General features: G+C 43.4%; 1 protein-coding gene across 2 annotated transcripts in view; it reads left to right on the top strand.

Annotated features, from left to right (window-relative positions):
* The window catches only part of UGT8 (UDP glycosyltransferase 8), a 34,662-nt gene extending 12,554 nt beyond the window's left edge, over window positions 1-22,108 (top strand). For both annotated transcript variants that reach the window (XM_054283787.1, XM_054283788.1), the window contains exons 2-6: window positions 2,375-3,198; window positions 15,766-15,908; window positions 17,472-17,548; window positions 18,663-18,882; window positions 19,814-22,108. In XM_054283787.1, coding sequence (XP_054139762.1) covers window positions 2,377-3,198; window positions 15,766-15,908; window positions 17,472-17,548; window positions 18,663-18,882; window positions 19,814-20,177 — 1,626 coding nt within the window. In that variant the 5' untranslated portion in view covers window positions 2,375-2,376 and the 3' untranslated portion in view covers window positions 20,178-22,108. The remainder of the gene's footprint in view (window positions 1-2,374; window positions 3,199-15,765; window positions 15,909-17,471; window positions 17,549-18,662; window positions 18,883-19,813) is intronic.
* The last annotated feature ends 1,864 nt before the right edge of the window (window positions 22,109-23,972 follow it).

Raw genomic sequence — 23,972 nt, 5'->3', positions numbered from 1 at the left:
TTCCGTGCTGATGGCACCAGGCACCCACCCTCCCCAGTCCCAGTCTGCTGAACGGGAATTAGGCTGGTGATGAATTGGCTTACAGAATGCTGTTACTATTGCCCTTGTTCCTGCAGAATTCAAACCTGAGCTCCCTGCTTCGGTCTGGCCAGGGTATGAAATGATGAGGCTGCAGGTTCCTGCCAGAAGTTCAATAGAAGGTCAATGCAATTTTCCCCAGTAAAAATGTCACTTAATCGGCCTTGCTCTAATAGCATCATGTGTATAATATTGCTATGGCTTGGCAGGTCCTGTACATATATTTTCCAGCTCCTGTGGCAGCAGGTGCTTATGTTGAAAAGGGGAGTTGCATAATAGGTTTTTGAGAAGTGGTGATTGTTTTACCAGTTCTGAAGATATCACAAGGTAGAGACTGCCAGGGAAGTGTGTTGTGTCATCTCTTGACAGTGATACACTGCAAGGGGATAAAAAAATGTTTGGTAAATGGTTTTAGTTATATTGCCAGGTTTTCATGTTAGTATTTATAATGCCCTCACAAGGAGTAGCGTGTGCTGTGTGGTTCCTGTTTAAAACTTGGCTGCCAGGTAAGTGTGGGGACAGGAAGCAGTAGGGAAACACTGTCGACATCCTAGGGGAAGGGTAGCTGTAGTTCCATGGCTTTTGGTGACACATGTGTCACCCCAGCCATGGAAACTATGCCTTAGGGCTAAGGATTGTCTCTTCTGTGCTGTGCTCTAGGCCTTGCATCAGGACATGGAAGTGGAGCTGGCCTGTGGCAGCGTGTTGGATCCTCAGGAGCCCTCAGGCTCCTGGAACCTTTGATTTGTGCTGCTGATAAAACATAACTGAGTTTCTCAGTCCTGCGCCTCCGTTCATGCTTTTGTAATATCGCTCTTGTTGACAGGAGCAGTAACTCAATACCGTGGGAACGCTTCTAGCATGGGGACATGGAATCAATATTGGGGTTTTTCTGAGTTTGAGTCATCATTTTTCTTGGATGTTTCATTGGTGAACTGTGTTTACTTCCTTTTCCTAACACCTTTCTCAGCTAAGGAGCATTACCCTCCAGCCGGGTCCTGTTCAGGATAACTGAGCATGGGCCAGGGCAGTGATTCTCCATCTGTGCTTGGCCCTTTGAGACCACACCTTGAGTGCTGTGTCCAGTCTGGGCCTCTCACCTCATGAACCATGTGGAGGTGCTGGAGCACATCCTGACAAGGGCAATGAAGCTGGTGAAGGATCTGGAGAGTAATTCGTGTGAGGAGTAACTGAGAGAGCTAGGGGGAAAAAGAAGCTCAGGTGAGATCTAACTGCTGCCTACAGCTACCTGAAAGGGACATCCTTCAGAAAACTCACTACAGAGTAATAGAACTCAAAAAAACCCTTAAATTTTTTACATAATAAGCATATAGGAATGTAGTAATTTATAAATAGCTATAAAAAATGCTCTATTTGTTAGCTGGTAACCCATGTAACATTAACTAAGAGAAAGTCCTGAGCAATCTCAGGAGGGAGGAGGGTTGTAGGAGGGTTATATGGCTATACCATAAGGAGATAAGAAGAACTGAGTAGCAGTGTTATCTGTTGTTTTTATTTAGAAAGGACACTGCAACAGACTCAGGCTTCCACCTGGATTGGTTTGGCACGAGGCAAGAGCAGATTGTTTGGTTTGGCTTGTACTCATTTCTCTGTCCTAGGAGGGTGATGGTGACTGAGGATTTTCTGACATGTCCTTGTTGTGCTTCTGAGGCACTTTGCTTTCCTCTGCTGCATACAGCATTTTAAATCATCCAGCCATGTGTGAAAAGTATTTTCCCTTTCCCCAGCAGTGTGCTGCTGTTAGGAGCAGTGCTCTCAGGATGGCAGTGGGGTTTTTCAGCTGGTGTTCAAGTGGGTGTTTAAGTGCTGATTTAAGTAGGTTGAGCATCAAGTGCTTCAGTGGAAGTTGCCGTGTTCATGTGTGCAGTACTAACTCCTGTTAGTACACTTGTTCTTGTAGGCAGAATGTCATTTTTGGAGGCTCAGAGTTGGTTCTTGCTCATTGGTAGCATCTTCCTGCCTGATTTTTTGCTTTCCACTCCTATGTATCTGATCATCATTGATACTAAAGAAAAACATGGCAGGAATTTGCATGTCCTTTTAGGAGGAAAAAAGTCCTCTATCTTCTCTGACCTGTTAGCTTATGTGAAAACAAAACCCCAGATAATGTTATGCTAAAATCAGAGTAAAGTTGCAGCTTGAAGGAGGACAACTTGAAGCCTGTGGGTAACTATCAGAGAAAAACTTTTAACCATGCAAACTGAAGGGTGGTGTGCCTAAGCAGCAAAGTGCAGTCCTGTTGTCTGTGGTGTAATGCTCTGATTTCTCCTTGCAGCTATGAAGCCGTACGCTCCAGCCTTCATTCTCCTGTGGAGTGCTGTTGGGATAGCGAGGGCTGCCAAAATCGTTGTTGTGCCGCCAATTATGTTTGAAAGCCATCTTTATATTTTCAAGACTCTGGCCTCAGCCTTGCATGACCAAGGTCACCAGACAGTGTTTCTCCTCTCTGAGGGCAGAGAGATTCCTCCATCTAATCACTACAGACTGCAGCGCTACCCAGGGATCTTTAACAGCAGCACCTCGGATGATTTCCTCCAGTCCAAGATGAGGAGTATCTTCTCGGGGAGGCTGACCGCCCTCGAGCTCTTTGACATCCTGGACCACTACTCCAAGAACTGCGACATGATCGTCGGCAACCGCAACCTCATGCGTGCCCTCAAACAGGAGAACTTTGACCTGCTCCTGGTAGATCCCAACGAGATGTGTGGATTTGTTATAGCCCATCTTTTGGGGGTTAAGTACGCCGTGTTTTCCACTGGCCTCTGGTATCCAGCAGAAGTGGGCGCTCCGGCTCCCCTGTCCTACGTTCCAGAATTTAACTCGCTGCTCACGGATCACATGAACCTATTTGAGAGGATTAAAAATACTGTTGTTTATCTTATTTCAAGATTTGGAGTCAGTTTTTTGGTTCTGCCAAAATATGAAAGGATAATGCAGAAACACAAGGTTCTTCCAGAACGGTCCATGTATGACTTGGTCCATGGATCCAGCCTGTGGATGCTTTGTACTGATGTAGCGCTGGAGTTTCCGAGACCTACGCTACCCAATGTTGTTTATGTGGGAGGAATCCTAACGAGGCCGGCCAGCCCTCTGCCAGAAGTAAGGTTTGCTGAGTTTTACAGTAATTCGGGTGCTTTCTGCTTGACTTCCTGTCAGTGATTTTTCAGGTGGGACCTGTTCTTGCTGCTTGGTGAAATATTCTGTGGAAGTCACTTCTTGTGGTGGTGAGGGGAACCGTTGGTTGCAAATTCAACAAAATGAATCACTTTTGGATGCAGGAAGTTTGCTTTTGAGTGAGGTGTTTAATGCTACACTGGAGGTGAGAAACAGTGCACTCTGCCTTGGAAATCACATCAGTAGCTTTTAACCAGACATGGTTTAAAATGAACCTGAGGGAGAATGTTTGAATACTGTTTATGCTCAAGAAGCCTGCTGATAGTTTATGCTAGGTAACTTCATGGTATGGGTGTTTTTATGGTATTTGTTTTTGTACCTCCCTTAGGTTTGATAATGACTCTAAGACTAGGAATACATGAGCCTGGAAAGACTGTACCAAGTGAGAAATGGAGCTAAGAGTTGGCCAGAATACCACCAAGGCTGCACTCAGATATGAGTTGTTACTGTGCACGTGCACAACATCAGGCTCAGAACTTCAGACTGAAACAGTGATAGTGACTGGACTGGCTCCAGAAATCCTGGCTGCACAGATTAATTATTAAGTTTGATTAGTTCAGTGATCTGTGATATGTTGTACCTAAGAATGCCTCTGTTGAGCAATACAGTGGTGAGTGACAGAACAATCTCACAGAAAACAATGTCATTTGCACTTTGGTTTATGTGTCCATAAACTAATAGATCTTGAATTGGAGGGGATTTTTAATGGATGCTTTTGGCTGGATGACACAAAGGGCTAGGTAGACCTGCAGTGCTCGACAATTTGCTTCTTAAAATGGCTGTTTCAACCTTCGGTAATTGTATGTCTGTTCTCCAGGGTGTCATCAGAGATGACCATAGCAGTGCTGCTTCTAAGCGGCTGTTTCCACATGTGTTTCAGTGTGTTTGTGTTAAGGAAGGGTCAGGTATCCTGAGAAAGCAGACTGAAGGTACCCTTGTGCTATCTAAATTTCATCCCTATTTTCCCTCCAGGAAAACTTTGCTGGCTGGATTGACTTTTTCCTTTGTTTTCCAGACTGATATTTCCTTTTCCTCTAAGAGAAAAAGGATATTTGAGTAATTGATTTGGGTAATGAGGTTAATGCTGTCTGTTTTGTGTTTTTTGATGTTCAGTGTAACAGGAGTGGCAGTGACCTTGAAACAGACCTGTAGTGTCTGTTTCAAGTAAATGGTGGGAAATACTTGTCACAGAGGGGGAAAGAAACTGCCGATAATTATTAGTGAGCTGAGACATTATTTACTTTCTCAATTTTATCAGGCAATTATTTCTTAGTGTGTGAAGCTTGAGTTTTCATTGAAAGTGAGAGAGGGACAAAGTGAGCACATTGCTTTTTTATCCTGTCATTTGTCCATGCCTAAGCTGTTTCACATCCCCCCATGGTGTGTATTGTAGGTAAATGACTGGGCAATCAGTTGGTGTTTGCTGAGCAATTGGATGCAATTCCCGAGTGTCCTTCTGTCCTGGCAGATGAGAGCTGCGAGTGTGGGTAGCGCGTGCTGTGGCTGCTCTCTGCTCCTGCTGCATCTCCAGGGCAGCAGCCTTGGCTAATTTATTTTCTGCAGCTTCTAGTTTGGTGCATTAAGGTGAGCCAGAAGCAGAGTTCATGTTTCTGGGCTGGAATTGGTGATGCTTCAGCAGCTCTCTCAAGTAATTTTCTTGTCCATGGACAATGATTAGAAAAGGGGAGCATGTAGCAGGACACAGCAGCTAAAATGTGCCCACTAAAGCTGTTACTAAAAGTCTTTCAGGTGTCTTGAATTCACCAAAACTGCATGTAAGTAGCCTAACTTTGTCGGCTAGGGAAGTATTGGGAAAAAATCAGGGGTGTTCTTTCAAGTCCGAAATACCTGCTCAGACTACCTGGGCACCTCAGTAGTGGCATCCCTGAGTTATCAACAGTTTTTTCCTTTTTTTCCTCCCTCATCAAAAATAACCAAGTAGTTTGTTTAATCATAAGGAATGCCTACATGTAAGTTAAAAGTTCTAGCTTTCTGCTCATAAGCAGCATCTTAAAAATAGGAGGCAGGTAGTAACAAGCAGTCAATGAGGAGATAAAGGTAAAGATCTTTTAAGGTGTTCCATGGCAGCCATTCTTTCATTCCAGGGGATGGGGTAGCTCTGGCTTTTTTCTCAGATTCTGCACCTGTTCCCTGAACTTTTTGAAAAGAAAGTTGGAAAAGCACAGATTTAAAGGTAGCATGTAGCAGTGGGTGCTGAATATTCATGTCGTGTAACAGTGTGAGGGGAAAGAAACCTGATGCAGCTTTGCTGGTCGTCTGTGTTAATGTTATATATGTAAAAATACATAACCTGACCCGGCTTTGCTGTCCCATCTGCATTAATATTTCGATCCTGGGGCACATGGTCCCTGCTGCTCCTGCAGTTAGCGTGTGCCAAGCACGATTTCCAGTCGCTGCTGAGCTCTGTAGCAATTACGCTGCAGCCCTCGGCTGCGGCACACAAACTGCGAGCGCGCCTTTGGGCTGCCGCTTGCCCAGATGCCTCGGGAAGGCTCCGATGCCGCTCGCTTCTCCCCTCCCGGGCAGCGAGTGCCCCGGTGTCGGGCTGCGCTTGGCGCAGTGTCCCTCGGCAAGTCGCAGTGCTCGGCGTGCCAAGGAGGGGGAGCCAGCAGCAAGAGCGGCGGCTCCTTTGGAGGTGACCGCTCTGCCCGCTCCCTGCGGCGCCCTGGGCAGGGCAGGGCGGCCCCACCCGGGCAGGCGATGGCTGCAGTGCCCGGGCATGGCACATCGCCCCTGGGATCCCTGCTGCGGGGGCGTGGAGTGAGCGCGCCCTGTCACTCTGCTCTGCCGTGCTGGGAGCGCCGATGGTGGCTTTGCCAAGCTCTGCATAGGCGATTGTGGTTGGGTTCTGTGAGAGCCAGTGTGACATTTTCACCGGTGAAACTGGGTTTGGATGGTGCTTCTTGCACGAAGTGTGCTGTGCTGCTCAGTAAAAGACGAGGAGATGGTAGAGGTGACTTATCCCACGTGCCTGTGAAATTGTATTTTGCTTATCGGTGGTGGGTGCAGAGTCCATGATTTGTGTACATATCTCATGAAACGATCTGCTGAATTAGAGGACAGTGTGAACAGAACTAGCCTCAAAGGATGAAAAGCTAGAAACAGACTGGCTATCAAGTCCATAAGGTCATCAGTGCCTTAAACTATTTGAGGGTATGCTGTTCCCTGGCAGCATTTTGCAGATAACTGTCACTGGCCATTAGGAAAATCACAGACTCCTCTGCCTCTTCCTCACTACACTTCTCCAGAGGGACCTGTATGAAGCTGGCTTTTTAAAGGGACACTCTTTCGGGAAACCTCTTCTCTGGCATTTCTACCTTGAGACCAGGTTGGTGCTAACCAGGCATTAGTCAGCCTGCTAAGTCCCTGAATCAGGGAGCTGAGGGGTGCTCCAGGCAGCTGCCTTGGGAAGTACTGAGTCCATGAGGAAACTGAATTTATGCTGCAGAGGAGGGTGCTCTCATTTTGGAGTAATAACTTGTCCTTACAGCTGCAGCTGTCAACAGATAATTACAGGAACTTCCTCACTCCTCCATGGACATATCTTATCTGAGCTCATTATTATACAGATCAAAGTCTATGCAGCAAATTGGTGCCTTTGAAATATCTTCACTAAAAAGTATTTTGGTTTTTTTGGTTTGTTTTCTTGGGTTTTTTCCCCTCTCTGAGCCTTGCTGACAGTTGTATGTTTACTCGGTGTGTTAGCTGATACCGATATGTGTCTTGAACAAGGGGTGAGAGAATCAAGAGATGTTTTATTCCTTAAACCTGGCTTTTCTCCTTCATTCAGATTCAAGGACACATCTATAAGCCCTTGCAGACTGTAGCAGTGGATTGTTGTGCATGGCATAGCACCATCACTTTAGTATTATTTTTCAAGTCCGGGGACTGGTTCTTACAGACCTGTTTGGACAGTAAATTCCTGGTGATGTAAAGCAATTCTAGAGCTGTTCGGAAATGCATGTGTTTGTCAGCTGGGGAGGCAAAAAGTCTTTTAAGGATGGTGGAGATGATGCAGCACTCTGTGAATTCTGTGCTGAACTGTATGATCATGTCTTTTGGCTCTGAAATTTGTTTTAGATAAAGCTTCTTCCCCCCAGAATTTGATGTTCCACAAGAAATTGTTGTACCCACCGTCCTAAAACTGTAGTGTCCAGTCTCAGCTGCTCCAGCAGAACTGGGTTGGTGAACCATGTCTGGTCTGCTGTACTGCTGCATTTTCAATTTGGGAAGAAATGTGACTCAGCATCTGTTTAGTGCAAGACACAGGGAAAAGGACACAAGGCTGACTTTGGAGCTTTGTTGTGCCTCCAGTTAAATTTGTGAGGAAGGCAGGTTCTCCAGGTGCATGTGCCAGGCATAAAGCTGGCATCCCATGAGCTGACCAAACCTGCAGTGAGCCTGTGCTGTCCCTCAAAAAGTGAGTTTACTTGGTTCATGGATTACAGTCCAGGATGGTGATTTGTTGAGTTCAAGCAGTTGTTTGTATTGGGAATGGAAAGTAGAAGTTGCAGACCTTAGATGTTGGATAGGTCAGATGGTGAAAGCTGAAAGCTAAAACCAAGAGAAGTGACTCTGTTTTTTTTCATTCACACAAAAAAAAAAGCCCCTAGCAACCCAACACTTTATTAAGCTACTGCTGTAAATAGGCTTTGTGGTTTTAAATATTCTAGTTTATCATGTTCATATTGGAACTCACAAACTAACAAGATTTATTCATTTTGGGAATGCGCAGTGGTTTAACTGAGCGTCTCTTGGAAATTTTGAGGAATGACCTCCGTTGAGGACAAATAACAAGCCAGTGTTTTCCCCATATTTCTCCCATTTATAACATAAAACAGAAGATAGGAATTTATTTGAAAGGGTTTTCTTTTTTCCTGGGGTATTTGTAATATCCTTGAGTTTGGGTACCATATTCCTATAATTTGGCAAGTTGGGATGTGCTCAAAACTTGACATTTACAAAGTAGCAAACCTAATTATTGATATTACTGACTTGAAAAAAAAATCATTAATCAAGACAGCTTTTCAGATGTCCTAGTTGCTTAAAGGTGAAGTGGATAATTTGTTTATGGCTAATACCTTGCTTTGGGGGATGAGGTTTCTCCAGCTTTGTGAGGAGACATCTTCCTGAGCCTTCCCAAGGGGACTTCTGCAGGCAGCATGTTCTGCTGCTTACCCTGAGCAAGGGGAGTCCGGCTGGAAGATGTGGGTTTTACACAGGCTCAGAAGCCAGCTGACCCAAACATTTTCAAAGGAATTGTGGGGACTGATGGCTTTTTAATGTAAATATAATATAAATATATATGGGTTTGTGTATGCATATTTATATATACACACTTTACATGTATTTATAAAGCTGTTAAAAAAAAGAGAAGGGAGGAGGTAAACCCCAGGAAGAACAAAAAGCTGTTTCATTTCCTCCTCAAAAGAGGAAAATGAAGAAGAAATTTGAATTATTAGATTAAAGGATTTAAGGCTCCAGTTTAGAGTTCTTATGTCCTACCATCCACAGAGCACAGGTGTCATACTAGAACAATGACAGATAAAATTTCTCAGTTAAATGAGATTATCATGTGGATTTATGGGTGGGGGTGTATGTCAGTAGCTGTAGTACAGAGGTCTGTATTTATAATTTCGCTTCTTGTCAATTTCCTTCTTACCTGTATTTTCACCAGTTTAATTTGACTTTATGTAGGCAGAATAAGTAAAAACAGTCTCCATACTTGGTACTGTTTTTTCTTAACGCCTGTAGAGTTTTTTCCTCCATATGGAGCAGCTCAGAGTGTTGGGAAGACCTTGGTTTGCATTTCCATTTGATAATCAAGTTTTCCATTCCTGCTTAGGAAGGTGGTTTTGGGGGTGTTTTTAACAGAATGCTGCCTGTGGGGTAATGCCAGCAGGGTTTTCAATTGGAACCCTGGGTGTGAGGATCCCTCTGCAGTGATTTTAATAACCTCTCCTGAAGGGCAAGCTCCTTGTTTTCCACTCCTCCCATTCATTTGAAAGGCAAGGTTGCTTTCCCAGGGTGCTTGCCAGAGCTCTGGTGAATAATGGATTTTTGCACCAGGGAAGTCCTTGCGTGGCACTTTCCTGCTTGACCTCTAGCTCTGGGTAGAGCCTGTTCCCAGAGCTTCACTGGATATGCCTGCAACTCCAGAGGGGGCTCAGGTGAAGTAGCAAAGGCTTGAGGGACTGCATTTCCTCACTCTGGTTTGGAGTGTGAATTACATTCCTCTTTAAAGTTAAATGGACTTAAACTTACTGTCCCTCTTGGATGCTAAATGGGAAAAGGCAGTTAAGGTCTGGGATCAGAAAATACAACATTCTAGGTACTGGAAAGCTTTGTAGGATTTTAAAGCCTTTTTTTTTAAATCTAATTTTATACCTCATATGTTTTGGAGAAGGCAGATGCACAGTGTATATATAAAACCAGCAAATAATTAGTTAAAATATATGGCAGGAAAATGTCTGTATTTCAGCAGGACTCAATCTGTGTCTAATATTGGAAATGCTAACAGCAATGTCAGGTTAGTATGTGGTGACTGTACTTAGCAATGTTTGGGGTTCTGATAGGAAACAGTTCAGATTTTAAGAGTTTGTTTCCCAACAGGTAGCAAAAAAACCAGATTTAGTCTTCTTAGCAAGAAAGCAGGGATTTAGTGTAATGCCGCAGTCTGGGTACACTTCTTCAGTGGGCACAAGGTATTCTTTTTGGAGCTAGCTCACTCTGTGCCAGTATGAATTACAAAATATGAAGAAATTGTGTGAATATGAACTGCATGCACTTTTTGTATATGGCAGAGTTCATTAATAAAGCCCAGGGAAGAGAAGGATTAATTGTCATTAATGCAGAGGGACGTGGGGGCGCGGGAGGGTGCCGTCCTCATTGGGAGCTGCGTGTCTGCCCGTAATTGAACTAAGAACTTAATTAGGATGGCTGATACGGAAAGGAGCAAGTCCTGATAAAATGAGACAATGGCTTTTGCCTGGTGGCCCCTGGTTTTTACAAGACAGGAGTTCAGGCAGTGGAAAATCACCTTGGGAGTGCAAGCAAGGCGCTGGGCGATGCAGAGCCAGCAGAAGCAGCTGGATGTGCGGAGTCAGGGAGGCTGACTCCATCCTCTGCCTCGTGCCTTCCGTGTGCACTGGCCTCTTCTGTGTCCTTTGCTGCTCCAAGCAAATAAAAACTCCTATTTTTGGTTCTAGACTGACTTAAAATTCATGGCAAGTAAATACAAACAGCTTACTTTGCCTGGAGTGATAGTTTCTCTGAGTTTGCTGTGGAATTATGGGATTTTATAACTTTCAGGTTAGATGGCGTGATTCTGTTTGTTTTGTGATAGTCAAGGTTGTATAAGTGCACCTGTGTGACCTTAGACCACCTGTTCTGATATGTTGAGTTAGGAAAATCTGAAATAAAAATGTATTAATACAGATTTGAACTGTCACTACTCAGAGGACAGCAGTAAAGTTTAGGCACTCAAAAAAAATGATCTTTATACCTTTCTGTTAATTTATCAGTGAGTATCTCCTTTCTAAAGATGGCTTAATGTGGCTTCTTAATTTAAAATAGATCTGGTTTTGTCTGCTCTAAGCAGCATTTTGTAGAAGTTGCATAGGATGCCTGTGCTCTGCCTTGGGGTAAGGGTGGTTTGCAACCATATCCGAAGAACAGGCGTTTGTGCTATTGCACATTTGAATGGAGCAGCTGAACAGGGGGAGCTTCGGATATTACACCCGGTTATGTTTGTATTTGTGCACTTTGTTTATCTGAAACAAAGCTCAGTATTAGGCACCACTGGTTACTGCCAGCTGGGCCCTCGCTCCCTGCTCACAGCTGTGTGCTCAGCACTGGGGCCTGCAGAGAATGGCTAATTAGACAACCAGGCAGAACAAAGCCCACACAGTGGGGCTAGCATAATAGCATTTCTGTCTCACGCTGGTCAAAAGATGGATTTTATGTCTTTATTCCTCCCCCCTCGCTCCTATAGTACAGCACGGATCAATAAGTGCTTCTTGTCCCTAAGCAAGCACGGAGTCCTGTACTATTTCTCCCAAAGGACATGGATTTGCACAGAACTTGCATGGAAACAAGCAGAGACCTGGCAGGGTTGGGCACAGTGTTTTGAGTAGAGGCCCTTTAAGTTTTTTATGTATTTAAGTTTTTTAGTATGCAGTTTTTATTAATTTTTAAAGTAACTTTGGAGAAAATGGTAATTAATATGGGAATTGGGTGATATTTGCATTATTTATTATTAAACTGTTTAAGTGAAAATTTTAATTGGTTATAATATGTGTATTAGGTGGTCCTTTATTATGAATGTGTATGAAGCTGTAACTGCGTGAAAAGCAATATGGAGCTGGAAAATACAGTTTACAGTTCAATTCAGAATGTGAATGTGCTGTATTGGGCTTGCCAGGCCTACACTTTCAATGGACGTGATGTACTCAAGCTCTGGGAGTCTGTTCTGATTGTTCATTATACATTTCTATTGGCAGCTTTGTGTCAAGTTCATCCAGGTTTGAGGGTTATAATCCTTCAGGTTTGATTGCTGGTTTGGAAGGGAAGAGCTTGATTCCTGTTTCTAAGTCACTGCTGGGTTTGTCAAGTTGGCAGTGTAGCCTCAGCGAGGCAGTGTTGTCTCTTGTCTGTGCTAGGACTTGAAAAGAAAAACCCTTGCCTCACTTTTAAGAAAACCTGAAAATTACCTATATTTCTGTGTGAGGGAGAGGGTTAGGTGTTCTCTTCCAGTCACTGAAAGAAAGAGCCATTTAAAGAAGTGCATGTCCTGATGACGTATATCTTAAGTTTGCATTAACTTCTCACTTCTGTGCTCAGTTGAAGTTTGAATCAGAGTTTGAGGAAGGCTCAAAGCAGCTCATCATGTAACAAACTCCCTCCCCCGACTTTTTTCTCCAAAATGGTCATTTCCTTTCCTTGTGTTAAAAGGAAACCACCCTGAGTTTATATGAAACCTGGAAATCCTTTAAAGTGGGCAGAAGGAGGTGGGTGTGCTGCCCGACCAGGGAATGCTGATTTTAATGAGGGTGGCTCTAATGACTCATCCTGACTCAGTGCCTTTTCATACAGAGAGTAATTAGATCGCAGGGCAGCATGTGCTGGAGGTCAAAAGTGTAAGTGGATTTAAGGGGAAGAAAGGGATGAGTTCAGGGGGATGAACTTGGCTGTCTCTGAGGGCTTTTTTGTGGGTTCTTTGAGGCTGCTGTGGGGGATGTCAGGGCTAATATGGCCCTGGAGAGTGGAAAGGTAGGAAGGTGACTGAAGGCTGCTGAAATTGTAGGCGGAAAAAACTGTTCTGTGGCATCAGTGTGTGCTTTTTCTAGTGCTCAGGGTCTGTGAGCCTTGCTCCCAGCTTCTCTTTGGTGATCATTAGGAGTGTACATGCAAGAATGAAGTGACATTCACAGCCATAGTCACAGTGCTGCTGAAGTATTCAATCCCTTTCAGAGATGTGCCAAGAGCACAGCCTGCTCTTTAAGTGCTGTGGGTATCACAGCTACACCTTGTATACTGCACAAAGAACAGGCAAAATACAAGAAAATACTGAGGCCTTGTGCCATGGCCTGGCTGATTGTACCAGGACACTCAGATGTGTCTTAAAGCCAAAGGCCTGGCAATGCCACTCACTTGGATTCAGTTTCACTTGATCCTTTGTGTAGAGACTCCATGCTAAGGAGCTGTCACAGAGATCATTACAGTAAGTTTAAGGAGCTGGGAATAATGGACTCGTCCAGATCACAAACTCGAGGAGCTCTAAGAGGATGCAGTGTAAGTTTCCTCTTTTCCATAGCCTAATTTTTACCCAGCTCCCTACATTTGTAGTGATCCCCTTGAATCAGGGCTGTGTTATGCCAGGAATGACACAAATGTTTGCAGGAAAAACCTTCATCCTGACAAGTCTGTAGCTGATGTTCTGCAGCAGTGATATCTGGCACCCTCTGGGGAAGCAGGCTGGGAAGGGGCTGCAGGTCAGAGGGCAGGTAAGCAATTCCTCTTGCTAACAGCACCGTGTAAAACACAGATAAAATCTGGGGTAGGAAAGAACTTTCCAGCTGATGTCAAAACACACCAAGCTGAGATCAAACTCTCTGGGTCTTCCTGAGGTTGGCACTGGGCAGTTTTGACCCTGAGGAATAAATTGCATTCTTTCTAATTTAGCATTCTAAAGGATACTCCATGAGGTTCCTCTGCTTCAGCTTTGGCCAGGCATCATCCAGCTCTGGTCTGGATATTGAGGTTCTGTTGATAAAAACTATTTTATTTTCAGTATTCCAGCTTTTTTTTTTAATGTGATCACATTTTATATGGCAAACAAATCCCATTCCATGCTTTTGGCCTGATGGTAGGATCTTGTCTTGCTAAGACAAATCTTGTCAAGATTTTGAATTCACCTTTGTCCGTGTGATGTTCCACTGAAGCAGTGGGATTACCTTCAAAGGGAAGGATTACAGAGGCTTGGCTATGAAACCACCATAACAACACAGGGCAGGTTGCTTTCGTGTTGCACAGCAAAATGCAGAAGTCTGTAGGTGATGAAATTCCTTTTTTAAAAATTATTATTCTTCTACATAAAATTATAAATACTTAGCAGCTATTTGTATTATATATGGGGACTTTTTGAATGCTATTTTAGAAATTCCATTACAGGCAAATATTTATACTTCCTCTATGCTTCTATAATGAAGTGAAATTGTTACTGTGTGAATACGTGGGCTCTGTGAATTCTCCCAGAATTTCTCATTAAGCACAGAGGAGCAGTGGCATGGGGAGCCAGTTCTCAGCTAGAACAGGCTCCTCTCCAGCAGCAGAAATCAAGTGTCTGGCCAAGGAGAGGTAGTCACAGGTAGGACCTTCTGATGCCAGGATGGTCCAGGATTCTTTTCCATCACTTTCTAGGGATCAAACTGGGGCTTGGTAGACTGCTCCATGGATTTTCCTCTATAAAAGCACAAGTGACACTTGCTATTTTTCCTGTTTCCTCACCCATTCCACACCAGTTTCCAGGCACCTGGCATTTCTGGGTTCATCCTATCAGGCCCTGTGTAAGCAGTCTATGTCCAGTTTATTTAGACTTTCCCTCTGCTCTGAGAGACCTGGCATTGCCAAAGGTCAAACCAATAAAGGCTGAAATGAGGAAAGCAGGAAGCACTTGGAGCTTCTTGACATCAGGTCCTTAGTCCCATTCACCTTTGGCTGGATGAGTGCCTTGTGAAGACCGGGACCTGTGAATATTGAGCTTTTCAGGATGGTTTGTCCTAGAGCCCACAAAAAGTTTGTTTCTCTTTAGTTTAAACAGCTGATGGGAAAGACTTGAAGATGTAACTAGCTGAAGCACTACAGTGACTAATATAATGACATTTGCAGTGTGCCTTAGGTCCTGAAGTAAGATTCAAGGACGAGCTTTAAATAAATCAGAAAACCACTTGGAAACTTTGGTGTCAGAAGTTCAGGCCCTAATAAATGATTCAGCTTCGAGGCAGGTCAGAGCCGCTTCCCCTCCTTTGCCTTCTCTCTCTCCCTCCACATGAACAAAAAAAAAAGGAAAAGAATGCATTGGAGAAGGACAAGCAGTGGATTTAAAGAAAATGGAAATTATTTTGCTTTACAGCAGAGAGCAGTACACAGCCCCCAGTTCAGTGTGCTGGATTTTGTGCTGGGATACGACAGCACGGCGTTACTCCATTACTGTCTGCCCTCCTATTGATTACCAGGACAAGAGGCACATTGTGAGCAGGGCTCTTCACTTTCTCTTTGCTCATTTCCTATTGCTGCCCTGGTGTTGAGCAGGCTTGTGCTTAAACTTGACGAGACCAGAATTAAACCATATCCTGAGATATTCTTCTTCTGACTGATATGTGTTAGGAAAAACCCAGAGTTTAAATCTATGCTTTAAAAAGTAAAAGGTATGTTTTCTTTACTCCTTGTGCAGTAGGAACTGACAGTGTTTTTAGAAGCTCTGGCTTCTTTCAAGTGGTGTTAATTCTTTTTATATAGATGAAAGCAAAACGAGGCTTTTGAAGCACTCTCCCATTGCTGAAGGCTGGAAATCATGCAGCTGAGTCCCGGGCTTCATTCGCGCTTCTCCCGTGCAGGGCTTCCAAGCTGATACTATGAGATGGATCTGTTTAAGCCTTGCTGAGTTAAAATGCAGCCTGGTAACTTGTGAATGTGTGTCAGCTGCTCGTTTAAGGAGGGACAAATTGTCTGAAGCTGCTGGTGGTTAATAGTGCGGCTAAAACAAACAGGGAAGGGTTTTGCTTTTTGTGGTCTCTGCTCTGGATTCTGAATCTCGAGCCATTGTTCCCGGTGACTTCTAGGATGTTTGGGATTTGTGGACCTTAGCTTCTGAAGCATCAAATGCACCACCAACTGCTTCTTCACAGCCACATTTCTTTATTGTTCCTGTGCTTTGCCTGCAGTGCTCAGTGTGAACTTTGTTTCCCACAGGATCTGCAGGCGTGGGTGAGCGGCGCTCACGAGAACGGCTTTGTCCTCGTCTCCTTCGGCGCTGGAGTCAAGTACCTGTCAGAAGACATCGCCAATAAGTTGGCACACGCCCTGGCAAGGCTGCCCCAGAGGGTCATCTGGAGGTAAAGGCAATGTTGGAGCAGCTTGGGGGGGTTTGGAGAGTGCTTGTTTCCCACTCGAGTTGAGGCTGCCTGGGTGGCACAGACAATGTGACACTCCTGAAAAACACTTGACATGAAAATACTGCAATATCCTGGTAACAAGGAGAAGCAGTTACTGTTGTGGCAGAATAAGGCGTGGTTACACTCCTAGGCTGAGTTTGTGTCCTTGGAAGGATTAAGGGACAGTGAAAACAAGCTAAGCTTATACCGTTAAGGACACACTGTCTCTATTTTTGATGAAGGAACTACCCCAGGGCTCAAGAATGAATTCTGATGATGAAAAGCCTCCATTTTCTTTCTTCTTCCCCTTTTCTCTCACTCTTTTTGGCCCTTTTCCTCTTTTATGTGTAAGCACAGCCTTTCATTATTAATTTTCCCATTTGCTTGTTCTCTGTGAGAAATTGAAGGAAGAGAAATTTTCTGAAGTCAGAGTCAGTAAGAAGCATTCTTAGTTCTAAAAACATCTTGAGTGGTGCTCACAACTCCCTGTAAAAGTCCAAAAACTGTTTAGTCAGCTCTGCTTGGTGTCAAGCATCTCTGATATGATTTGGTGGAGTTCATGTGAACTATTTCTTTTTTCAGATATGCAGTGTCTTAGACTTCATGTAGGTGTCTCACAACCCTGCCACACTCTTGGAGTTGTATTAATAGTTTTGGTGGCCTGTTCTCCACAATATTTTAGCGAATGTCCTTGCTGCTGTCTGTAGTTCAAGGATCAAATCTCACTAATGAACAGGAAAAACAGAATTTTTTTCAGGCTCTGGCACAGAATCTGTGGTAGAGAAGGTAACATCAGTTTTTGTTAGGAGTAGAGCCATTGTTTTCTTACGAATCTCACAACACTTCTTGGCTTCTAATTAATAATCCCACTTTATCTTACTGCTTTTCTTCTGTCCTTTTACTATGTTTTCCCTGGAACATACCTCTTTAGGAAGCATCCGTGTTTTGTAGTAAATAAATCTGGAGGATTTTTCATAAGGACAGCATTTTTCTTTTAATGCTAACCCAACAATTTCATTTAAAGCCTTCTATTAAAATTTAGGTATTTATAGATCAGTCAGTGTAACTTGGAATTTTTGGGGATTTGGGGTTTGGTTTTGTTCCTTAGATCATGGACCTGTGTGTTGGGACCTGTGTATGAGAAAAATAGTGAGTACTACTTGGCAGTCTTAATGTCATAGTGTTAAATCAAGGGATTTTTGTAGTTTTTTTATGCCCTTCTAGTTAGGGCATTAAAAAACTATTTATCTAGTTAACATAATTAATTGCTTTTATTTAACTTAGCATAAATAATTTAGGCTTTTTTCAACGTACAGAAGTACAAGCCATTTACAAAGATGTGTTGTGGATTCTTTGTTCAGTAACCAGAGTTCCAACAATGTACATTTTGCTTCATTGGGAAAGTGTAGCTGGTTCTTTCTGAAGTTGCAGTTCCAGTCCTCTGTAATGAACAAAACAACCCTATCCTTTAGTAGTTACTTGGGAGGGTTTGATAACTGTTTCCATTTCATGTTACTGGTTTAGGTTTTCAGGAAACAAACCGAGGAATTTAGGCAACAATACCAAGCTGATCGAATGGTTGCCACAAAATGACCTCCTTGGTGAGTATCTGTTTCCATTATTTATTGCTTATTCTCTCTTGAGTTCAGTTTGTTCTTCCAAAAATACTCTACTGAATTAGCAGTTATTATAAAGCCAGGATAATTCCTTTATGGAGCAAGAATATGAAATTAGGATCTGAAGAGAGATCAACTTCTCTCTGTTAATTGTCTTTTTCCCTGATGCAAATTGCATGTTTTCCCTAAGTTCAAGCACTGTTCACGGAGTCCTGAAGCTGAGCATCAGAGTAAGTTTTAGGAGTCTGTAAATACTGTTTTATAAAGGCAAGAAAGCTCTACCAGAACCTGGGTATGTGATGCAAGCTGATAACCTTTCTGTTGAACTTAGGTGCTTCAGGTTCTCAGGGGAAAATTAAACTTGATATTTTATTTTTCTTTCTCTTCCCTGTCAAAGGGTGCCTGAGCCCCTTGCAGATCTGAGAGACTGCTGAGTATTTGACTGCTTCTGGTACACCTGGATGTCTGTGTGTTCCCAAAACAGCTCTGATGGGAGCTGATGAGTGCATTAAACATCAGTGTGTATGAGCTGGAGAAGGTAGTGAGTAGGGAGATGACTCCTAGAGCAGGTAGATTTGTTTTGGTTACAGGGTTGCTCTGAGGCAGCCAGGCTGCTTTTCCCATCACATGAGGCTGTTGCTGTGATTGTCAGGTCTTGCTAAGCTCAAGTAAGGCATGTGAGACTTTAGGGAGAGTGTGACTTCAGTTGTCCTGCCATTTAAAAAAGTGATATTCCCTACAAAAGTGTGCTTCCCCTTGCTCAAATGTACTGCTGGACCTGCTGGAGTCACCACCTGCAGCTCCTCAGGAGTGGGCAATGCATATGAATTACTCCATTAATCATTTTACACTACTCATACACATAAGAATTTTCTTTCTTTACTTTGGCTGTTCTCTCTCTCAGTGTGTAAGGAAATGATTGAATGCATGAGGAATTTCAGCAGAGTGAGTTTAGGTAGAACTTCAGAACAAGCTGCAGTAATTTTAATCTGCCTGAGTTGCAGTTATAGAAACGTGGTGATCAATTTGTTGTACCCAGGTGCTTCAACAACAGGAGATAAAGTGCATTTTGTAACCTTCATGCCTCTTGTGGTTCCAGGTCACTCTAACATCAAAGCTTTCCTCAGTCACGGAGGCTTGAACAGCATTTTTGAGACCATGTACCACGGGGTGCCGGTGGTGGGCATCCCCCTCTTTGGAGACCACTACGACACCATGACCCGTGTGCAGGCGAAAGGGATGGGAATTCTGCTCAACTGGAAGACCATGACTGAGAGTGAGCTCTATGAAGCCCTAGTAAAAGTTATTAATGACCCCAGGTATGGAATGAGCCATTGTGTTTGTGTGTGAATGGATAGGAAACCGTTGTGCAGTGGAAAAAAACTGCCTTGTCTGATTTGTGTGTGCAGTTGGGGCAAGTCTGGGTGTTTGTCCTATTTCCCAGGATTACCCAACAGCTGAAGTTTCTGTGTGGGTGCTGGACCAGTTGCTCAGCACCAAAACTCAATTATCTTGCTTGCTCTATGTAGTAGTTGCCATGTGGAGGGCACAGAGGTTATGGAAACAAACCTGTCCCAACTTATTCCGTATTGCAGACCAAGGTCCCTTTGTGTGTGTTTTGATTACTCCACGCGAGCAGTCTGGCTGTGGTGCTGCCTGGAGCAAGATACATGTACATGATTTGGGTTTTAGCTAAAATGGGGAGATATTCAGGAAGAGTGACTCCAAGTTCTGTGATTTTATTATTAAAAAAATTATACTTAGTGTTATTTTCATGTTCTGGCTGATAATACCATTCATATCCAGATAAAAATGAGTGAGGGGTTATCTGGCAGTATATTGTATTGGGATAACCCTAACTTTGGAGCCTGGTGCTACTGATGCTTCTTGCTTTCATGGCAGCTGAGTCTTTCTGGGAAAGGAGATTGCTGTCGGGAGCAAGCAGCAGAGAGGGGGAATGTTGATAGCAACCTTGATAACATCAGTTGCATCACCTTCCCCTTGTGCAATTATCCTTGGTGTGAAAGCAAGTCCTGTGTAAATAAGCTGCAGGCAGGAGAGGAAGAAATTGGCAGGGTCATCTCTTGGGGTGAAAACCCAAAAGTTTTGGGCGAAACTCCGGACCTGGGCAGAACTGGTTTATTGCAAAATCAACCCCAGGTTTCTCACTGTTGTCCATTTCCCTGGTGATCCAGTAGCACAATGAGATGACAGCTTTTCCTTTCTTCCTTGTTTGCTTCCCTCCCCCAGCTATCGGCAGCGGGCACGGCGGCTGTCGGAGATCCACAAGGACCAGCCTGGCCACCCGGTGAACCGGACTGTGTACTGGATCAACTACATCCTGCGCCACAACGGAGCCCAGCACCTGCGTGCTGCTGTTTACAGCATCTCCCTCTTTCAGTATTTCTTACTGGATATTGCCTTGGTCCTACTAGTGGGTGCTGCCTTACTTTACTATGTTTTGGCCAGGATGGCCAAGTTAATCTGCAAGCAGAGCAAACATCTCTGGTCCAATGACAAACATAGCGCTGTTAATGGACACTACCAGAACGGGATCCCCAATGGCAAGTATAGAAGGAACGGCCATATTAAGCATGAAAAAAAGGTGAAATGAGCCAACAGCCCCATGTAAAGTAGTAATGAATCAGATCAGTAATCGAATTCTATCGCTGTAACTTAGTCTAACAACTACTTAAAACCTCAATAAGCAGTTCTAACACTCCCCTTCAGTATGTAATATTATGTGACAAAATTCTACAGAACTAAGAGAGGTCTTTAAAAAACAAAACAAAAAAAAAAAAAGGCAAGCACAACCTAAAATGGAAAATATTTTATTCTTAATACTGATATGCAGAGAGGTTATTTTGGCACTGAAGTTTTTAGAAGCCTTAATTCTCTAAAGTTCTATACAATGACCGTATTTATGAATTTTCAGCTTTTAAAAGCTCAGTGTGTGTGTCCTAAATGAGGAGAGGTTTCTTTTTATTTGCAGAGGTGTTCTCCTTTTATTTTTTTATTTTAATATCTCCATCCTTTTAGCTGAGAGAACTCTCTAGTGCTAGTTCTGTGTTTCCTTTGTGGAAGGTTCAACCTGTTGTAAGAATGCTGTTTAAAACACAAGTGATTTCCCCCAGTCTTTATGTGAGAAATAGCAAGTTGTGGACCGAGAAAACAAACGTTAAAAAAATAGGAATAATCTTAAAGAGCACTGAAGAAAAATGGCAAAAATATGTACTCGTTTTACTGATAAAGCTGCATGACTCTTCTGCTCGCTACCAGTACTTTGGAGAAAAGGGTCCTGAGTGAGTCTACAGTGTGTCCTAACTTTAACTGAGACAAAATGTTGTCGCCTTTCTCTGCATACAGAATTTATGCCACAAAAATATTAGGGAGTCTTATTTCAGTTCCAAATACGGCTGTGTGGGAAGTAGATTCGCATAATTAAGAAAAATAAGTGAAACAACAGCAACAGAAAAAAAAAAAAACTTACAAAAAATCTAGCTCTGTGCTTAGTGCAGGAGGTTTTGTGATGGCCCAGAGCTGTGCAAGACTTGATCCACTCCTTGGGGTTTGTTTAAAGGGAATGACCCCCACACAGCACTCCCCCAGAGTTGAATGTCTTTCCTGTTAATTCTCATTAAGTTCTTTCTGAATCGCAATGTTTGTAGATGTTCTCTTTCAACAGTTGTCTCTGGAGAAACAGAAACATTACCTTCTATTAGTCTGGGCCACGCAATCCATGTTCCGCCTAGTTGCCAATAGGAATTCTGTGCCGCGGGCTGTGTCCGGCCGTCCTGCCTGGAGCTGGTGGCATGTGTGGGGTGAGGCCTGGTCACCTGGCTGTGGAGGTGGCCCCGTGTCCCCCTGCCCCCAGTAGCTTCCTTCAATCATTGTCGCCGACACAGGGCCCCGCGCTCCCGGGGTGGGAATGCCGGGCGCGGGATCCTTGCTGCCCTGCTGAACCAAAGTTGGCAACTCCGAGTTTTATTTCTGCGTCATTCTGTTTACTTGGAATTTGCACTACACACGTTGTGAGTGTACGCTTTATTTATTTGTAGTTCGAGGTCCTGTGGCTGAGAGGGAAAGGAGGGAAGTCCAGAGGTTTTGCCTTGTGTCGCTCACTAACATGGGAGGAGTTGGGATGATGACGGGATGCTGAGTTCATCTTCATACACAGTGATGCAAAATTTCATCACCATTCCATCAGGAGCCTCGGTCCTACAGCAATAAATAACAGTGCAGATATGTTTCTAATATGCAGGGCAGCTCCTCGTGCTGCTCTCTGAATACTTGAACACAAAAATGGTATTATAAATATAAGCCTCTTAGCTATACCTTTTTACAATCTCGCAGCCCGTGGCAACTACAGGAGCACACAGAGGCGATGAATGGTGGGATGGTGAGAAGACTTCGAGTGTATGAATGACTTGGTTTAAAATGTGGGGGTTTTTTGGCATTAAAGAAGGTACAAAAGCACTGACCGGATGATTAAGCATAATTTAATCTCCACTGTGATAAAACTTAAGCAATAAACATGGATTTAATAGAGAAATTCTGTTGTTGGAAGTATATTTTTGTTCAGCTGGATGCTGCTTGTCTCCAAGTACCCACTGTATGTGTGTACTTAAACGTGGATGCTTACTGGGATACACACAACTTTTCAGTGTTTACTGTGGTGCATGATATATATTTGAAATCAAAAATATTGCTGGTTTTTGTGAGTGTAGCTACATTTGCTGTAGGAGCTTTGAATTGAAAGAGAAAATGGTTAATTATGTTTCTTAAAAGCAATTCAAATTTTTTGAGGTTGGTGGACATAGCTGGCACAGTGGTTTGTTTTGTTGTTTTCCTGTACTTGGTAAAATGTTCACTTCAAAAGCAGGGCTGAAAAGTTTTTCACAGTGATGTTAGCTGAGATGATGGATTGGTTTCTTGAGTAGTCTCTGTAGGTAAAAACATGCTGCAATTCTTTTGCAGGAAGAGGCAGTTGCTGTGTTCATTGTATTGCCAAATTCCTGATGAGGCTGATCCACCTCATGTCTAGAAATGCCTGTTGTGTTTCAACTTCCTTCTAAGTTCAGGCACAAGCTGTTAGTGTGGTTATTTCAATCCTCTCTTTGCCACAGCAAGCAAATTGTTCCTGTGTTTCAGAGACAGAATGGAGCAGTGATTGCTGTTGATGCCCAGCCAGTGTTGGAATCAGCCAGACGGCTGAAGGAATGTTAAAGCAAGGGTTTAAAACACATGTGTATCTCCAGAGTGCATCACAGTGTCAGGGCTGAGGCTTTAGTCACCCCTCTGATCAATATTAGTTGCTAGGCATTGAACAGAGAAGATCCTTAAAAGAAACTGAGTTCATCTTCCAAGACAGTGCTCTGCCACCAATTGGAAAATACCACAGTTGGGCCTTACTTATCCTAATGAAAACCACACCTTTTGGAAGCTATAAACCTGATTTATTTATGGGTATGTTTGTGTTTTCTCAAACAGAGGCCAGCAAATGCTGAATCTCATTTCACTGTAAAATGAAGAAGCACACTGTGTTGGGCAGTCATGGTTGTCCTGTAATGAAACAAAAATTAGATAGAAAAAACTGTGTTCCTCATATATTGAGAGGATGGAAGGATGAATAGTATTTAGGGAAAGCTTGGAAATTCCTGTTCTGCAATTTACTATTAGAGTAGGGGACAGAATGATGAGCTGCAGTGGGCATAGGTATGTTCTCACAGCATTCTCTGCGATGTCTCTGTGTTATTTGTGCTCCTCAAAGCTCACCTGGTCATTTTCCAAGCTCTCTGCAAAAAGATGCGCTGAATTCCTGTGACAGCCTGATGGGAAGGAATTGTTCTCATTCTAAACACAAACAGCTCTTTGCTGCTTGAATTGAAGCAGCAGATATGTGATCATCTCAGAGACTTTGAATACATTCCTAATTTCTGCTCCTGTGAGATTTGTGGCAAGGATAGGAGTTTTCAGCTCCAGGAGATGACCACTGAGGAAAACTTACTGAGACAGTAAATGTATATGTAGAGAAAATAGAGTTCTGTAAGGAATTAACACATGTGCCTGTTTTTGCAAGAGGTTCTACTGTGTTGTGCCCTGCTTTTTTGTGCATTTATGCATCTTTTTGAATGTTTCTGTATTTTCCCTTTTTGGTTCAGCAGCATTTTTACTGTGTGTTAGTTTCTGAGCTTGCCAAGTTTTGATTTGCCATTTTCCCAAAGCTCCCTTGGTATTTCCCTGCCTTCCTGGTTCTGCCTTCCAGGGTAACTCACCTGAAGATGCCTTAACTCTGCCAGAAGCTGTTCCAGTAGCTCCATCCCAGCTCTGCTGGTCTGGAAAGATCCTGTGAATCCTGGATGTCCTCCTTGGGCTTTGTTGGCTCTTGGGTCGGGGTGGCCTCGCCCCA

This window comes from Melozone crissalis, unplaced genomic scaffold, assembly GCF_028551555.1.
Source record: "Melozone crissalis strain CALT ecotype California unplaced genomic scaffold, PUWL_Pcris_2 ptg000039l_1, whole genome shotgun sequence".
Lineage (NCBI taxonomy): Eukaryota > Metazoa > Chordata > Aves > Passeriformes > Passerellidae > Melozone > Melozone crissalis.
This window is presented reverse-complemented; position numbering and strand designations above follow the sequence as displayed.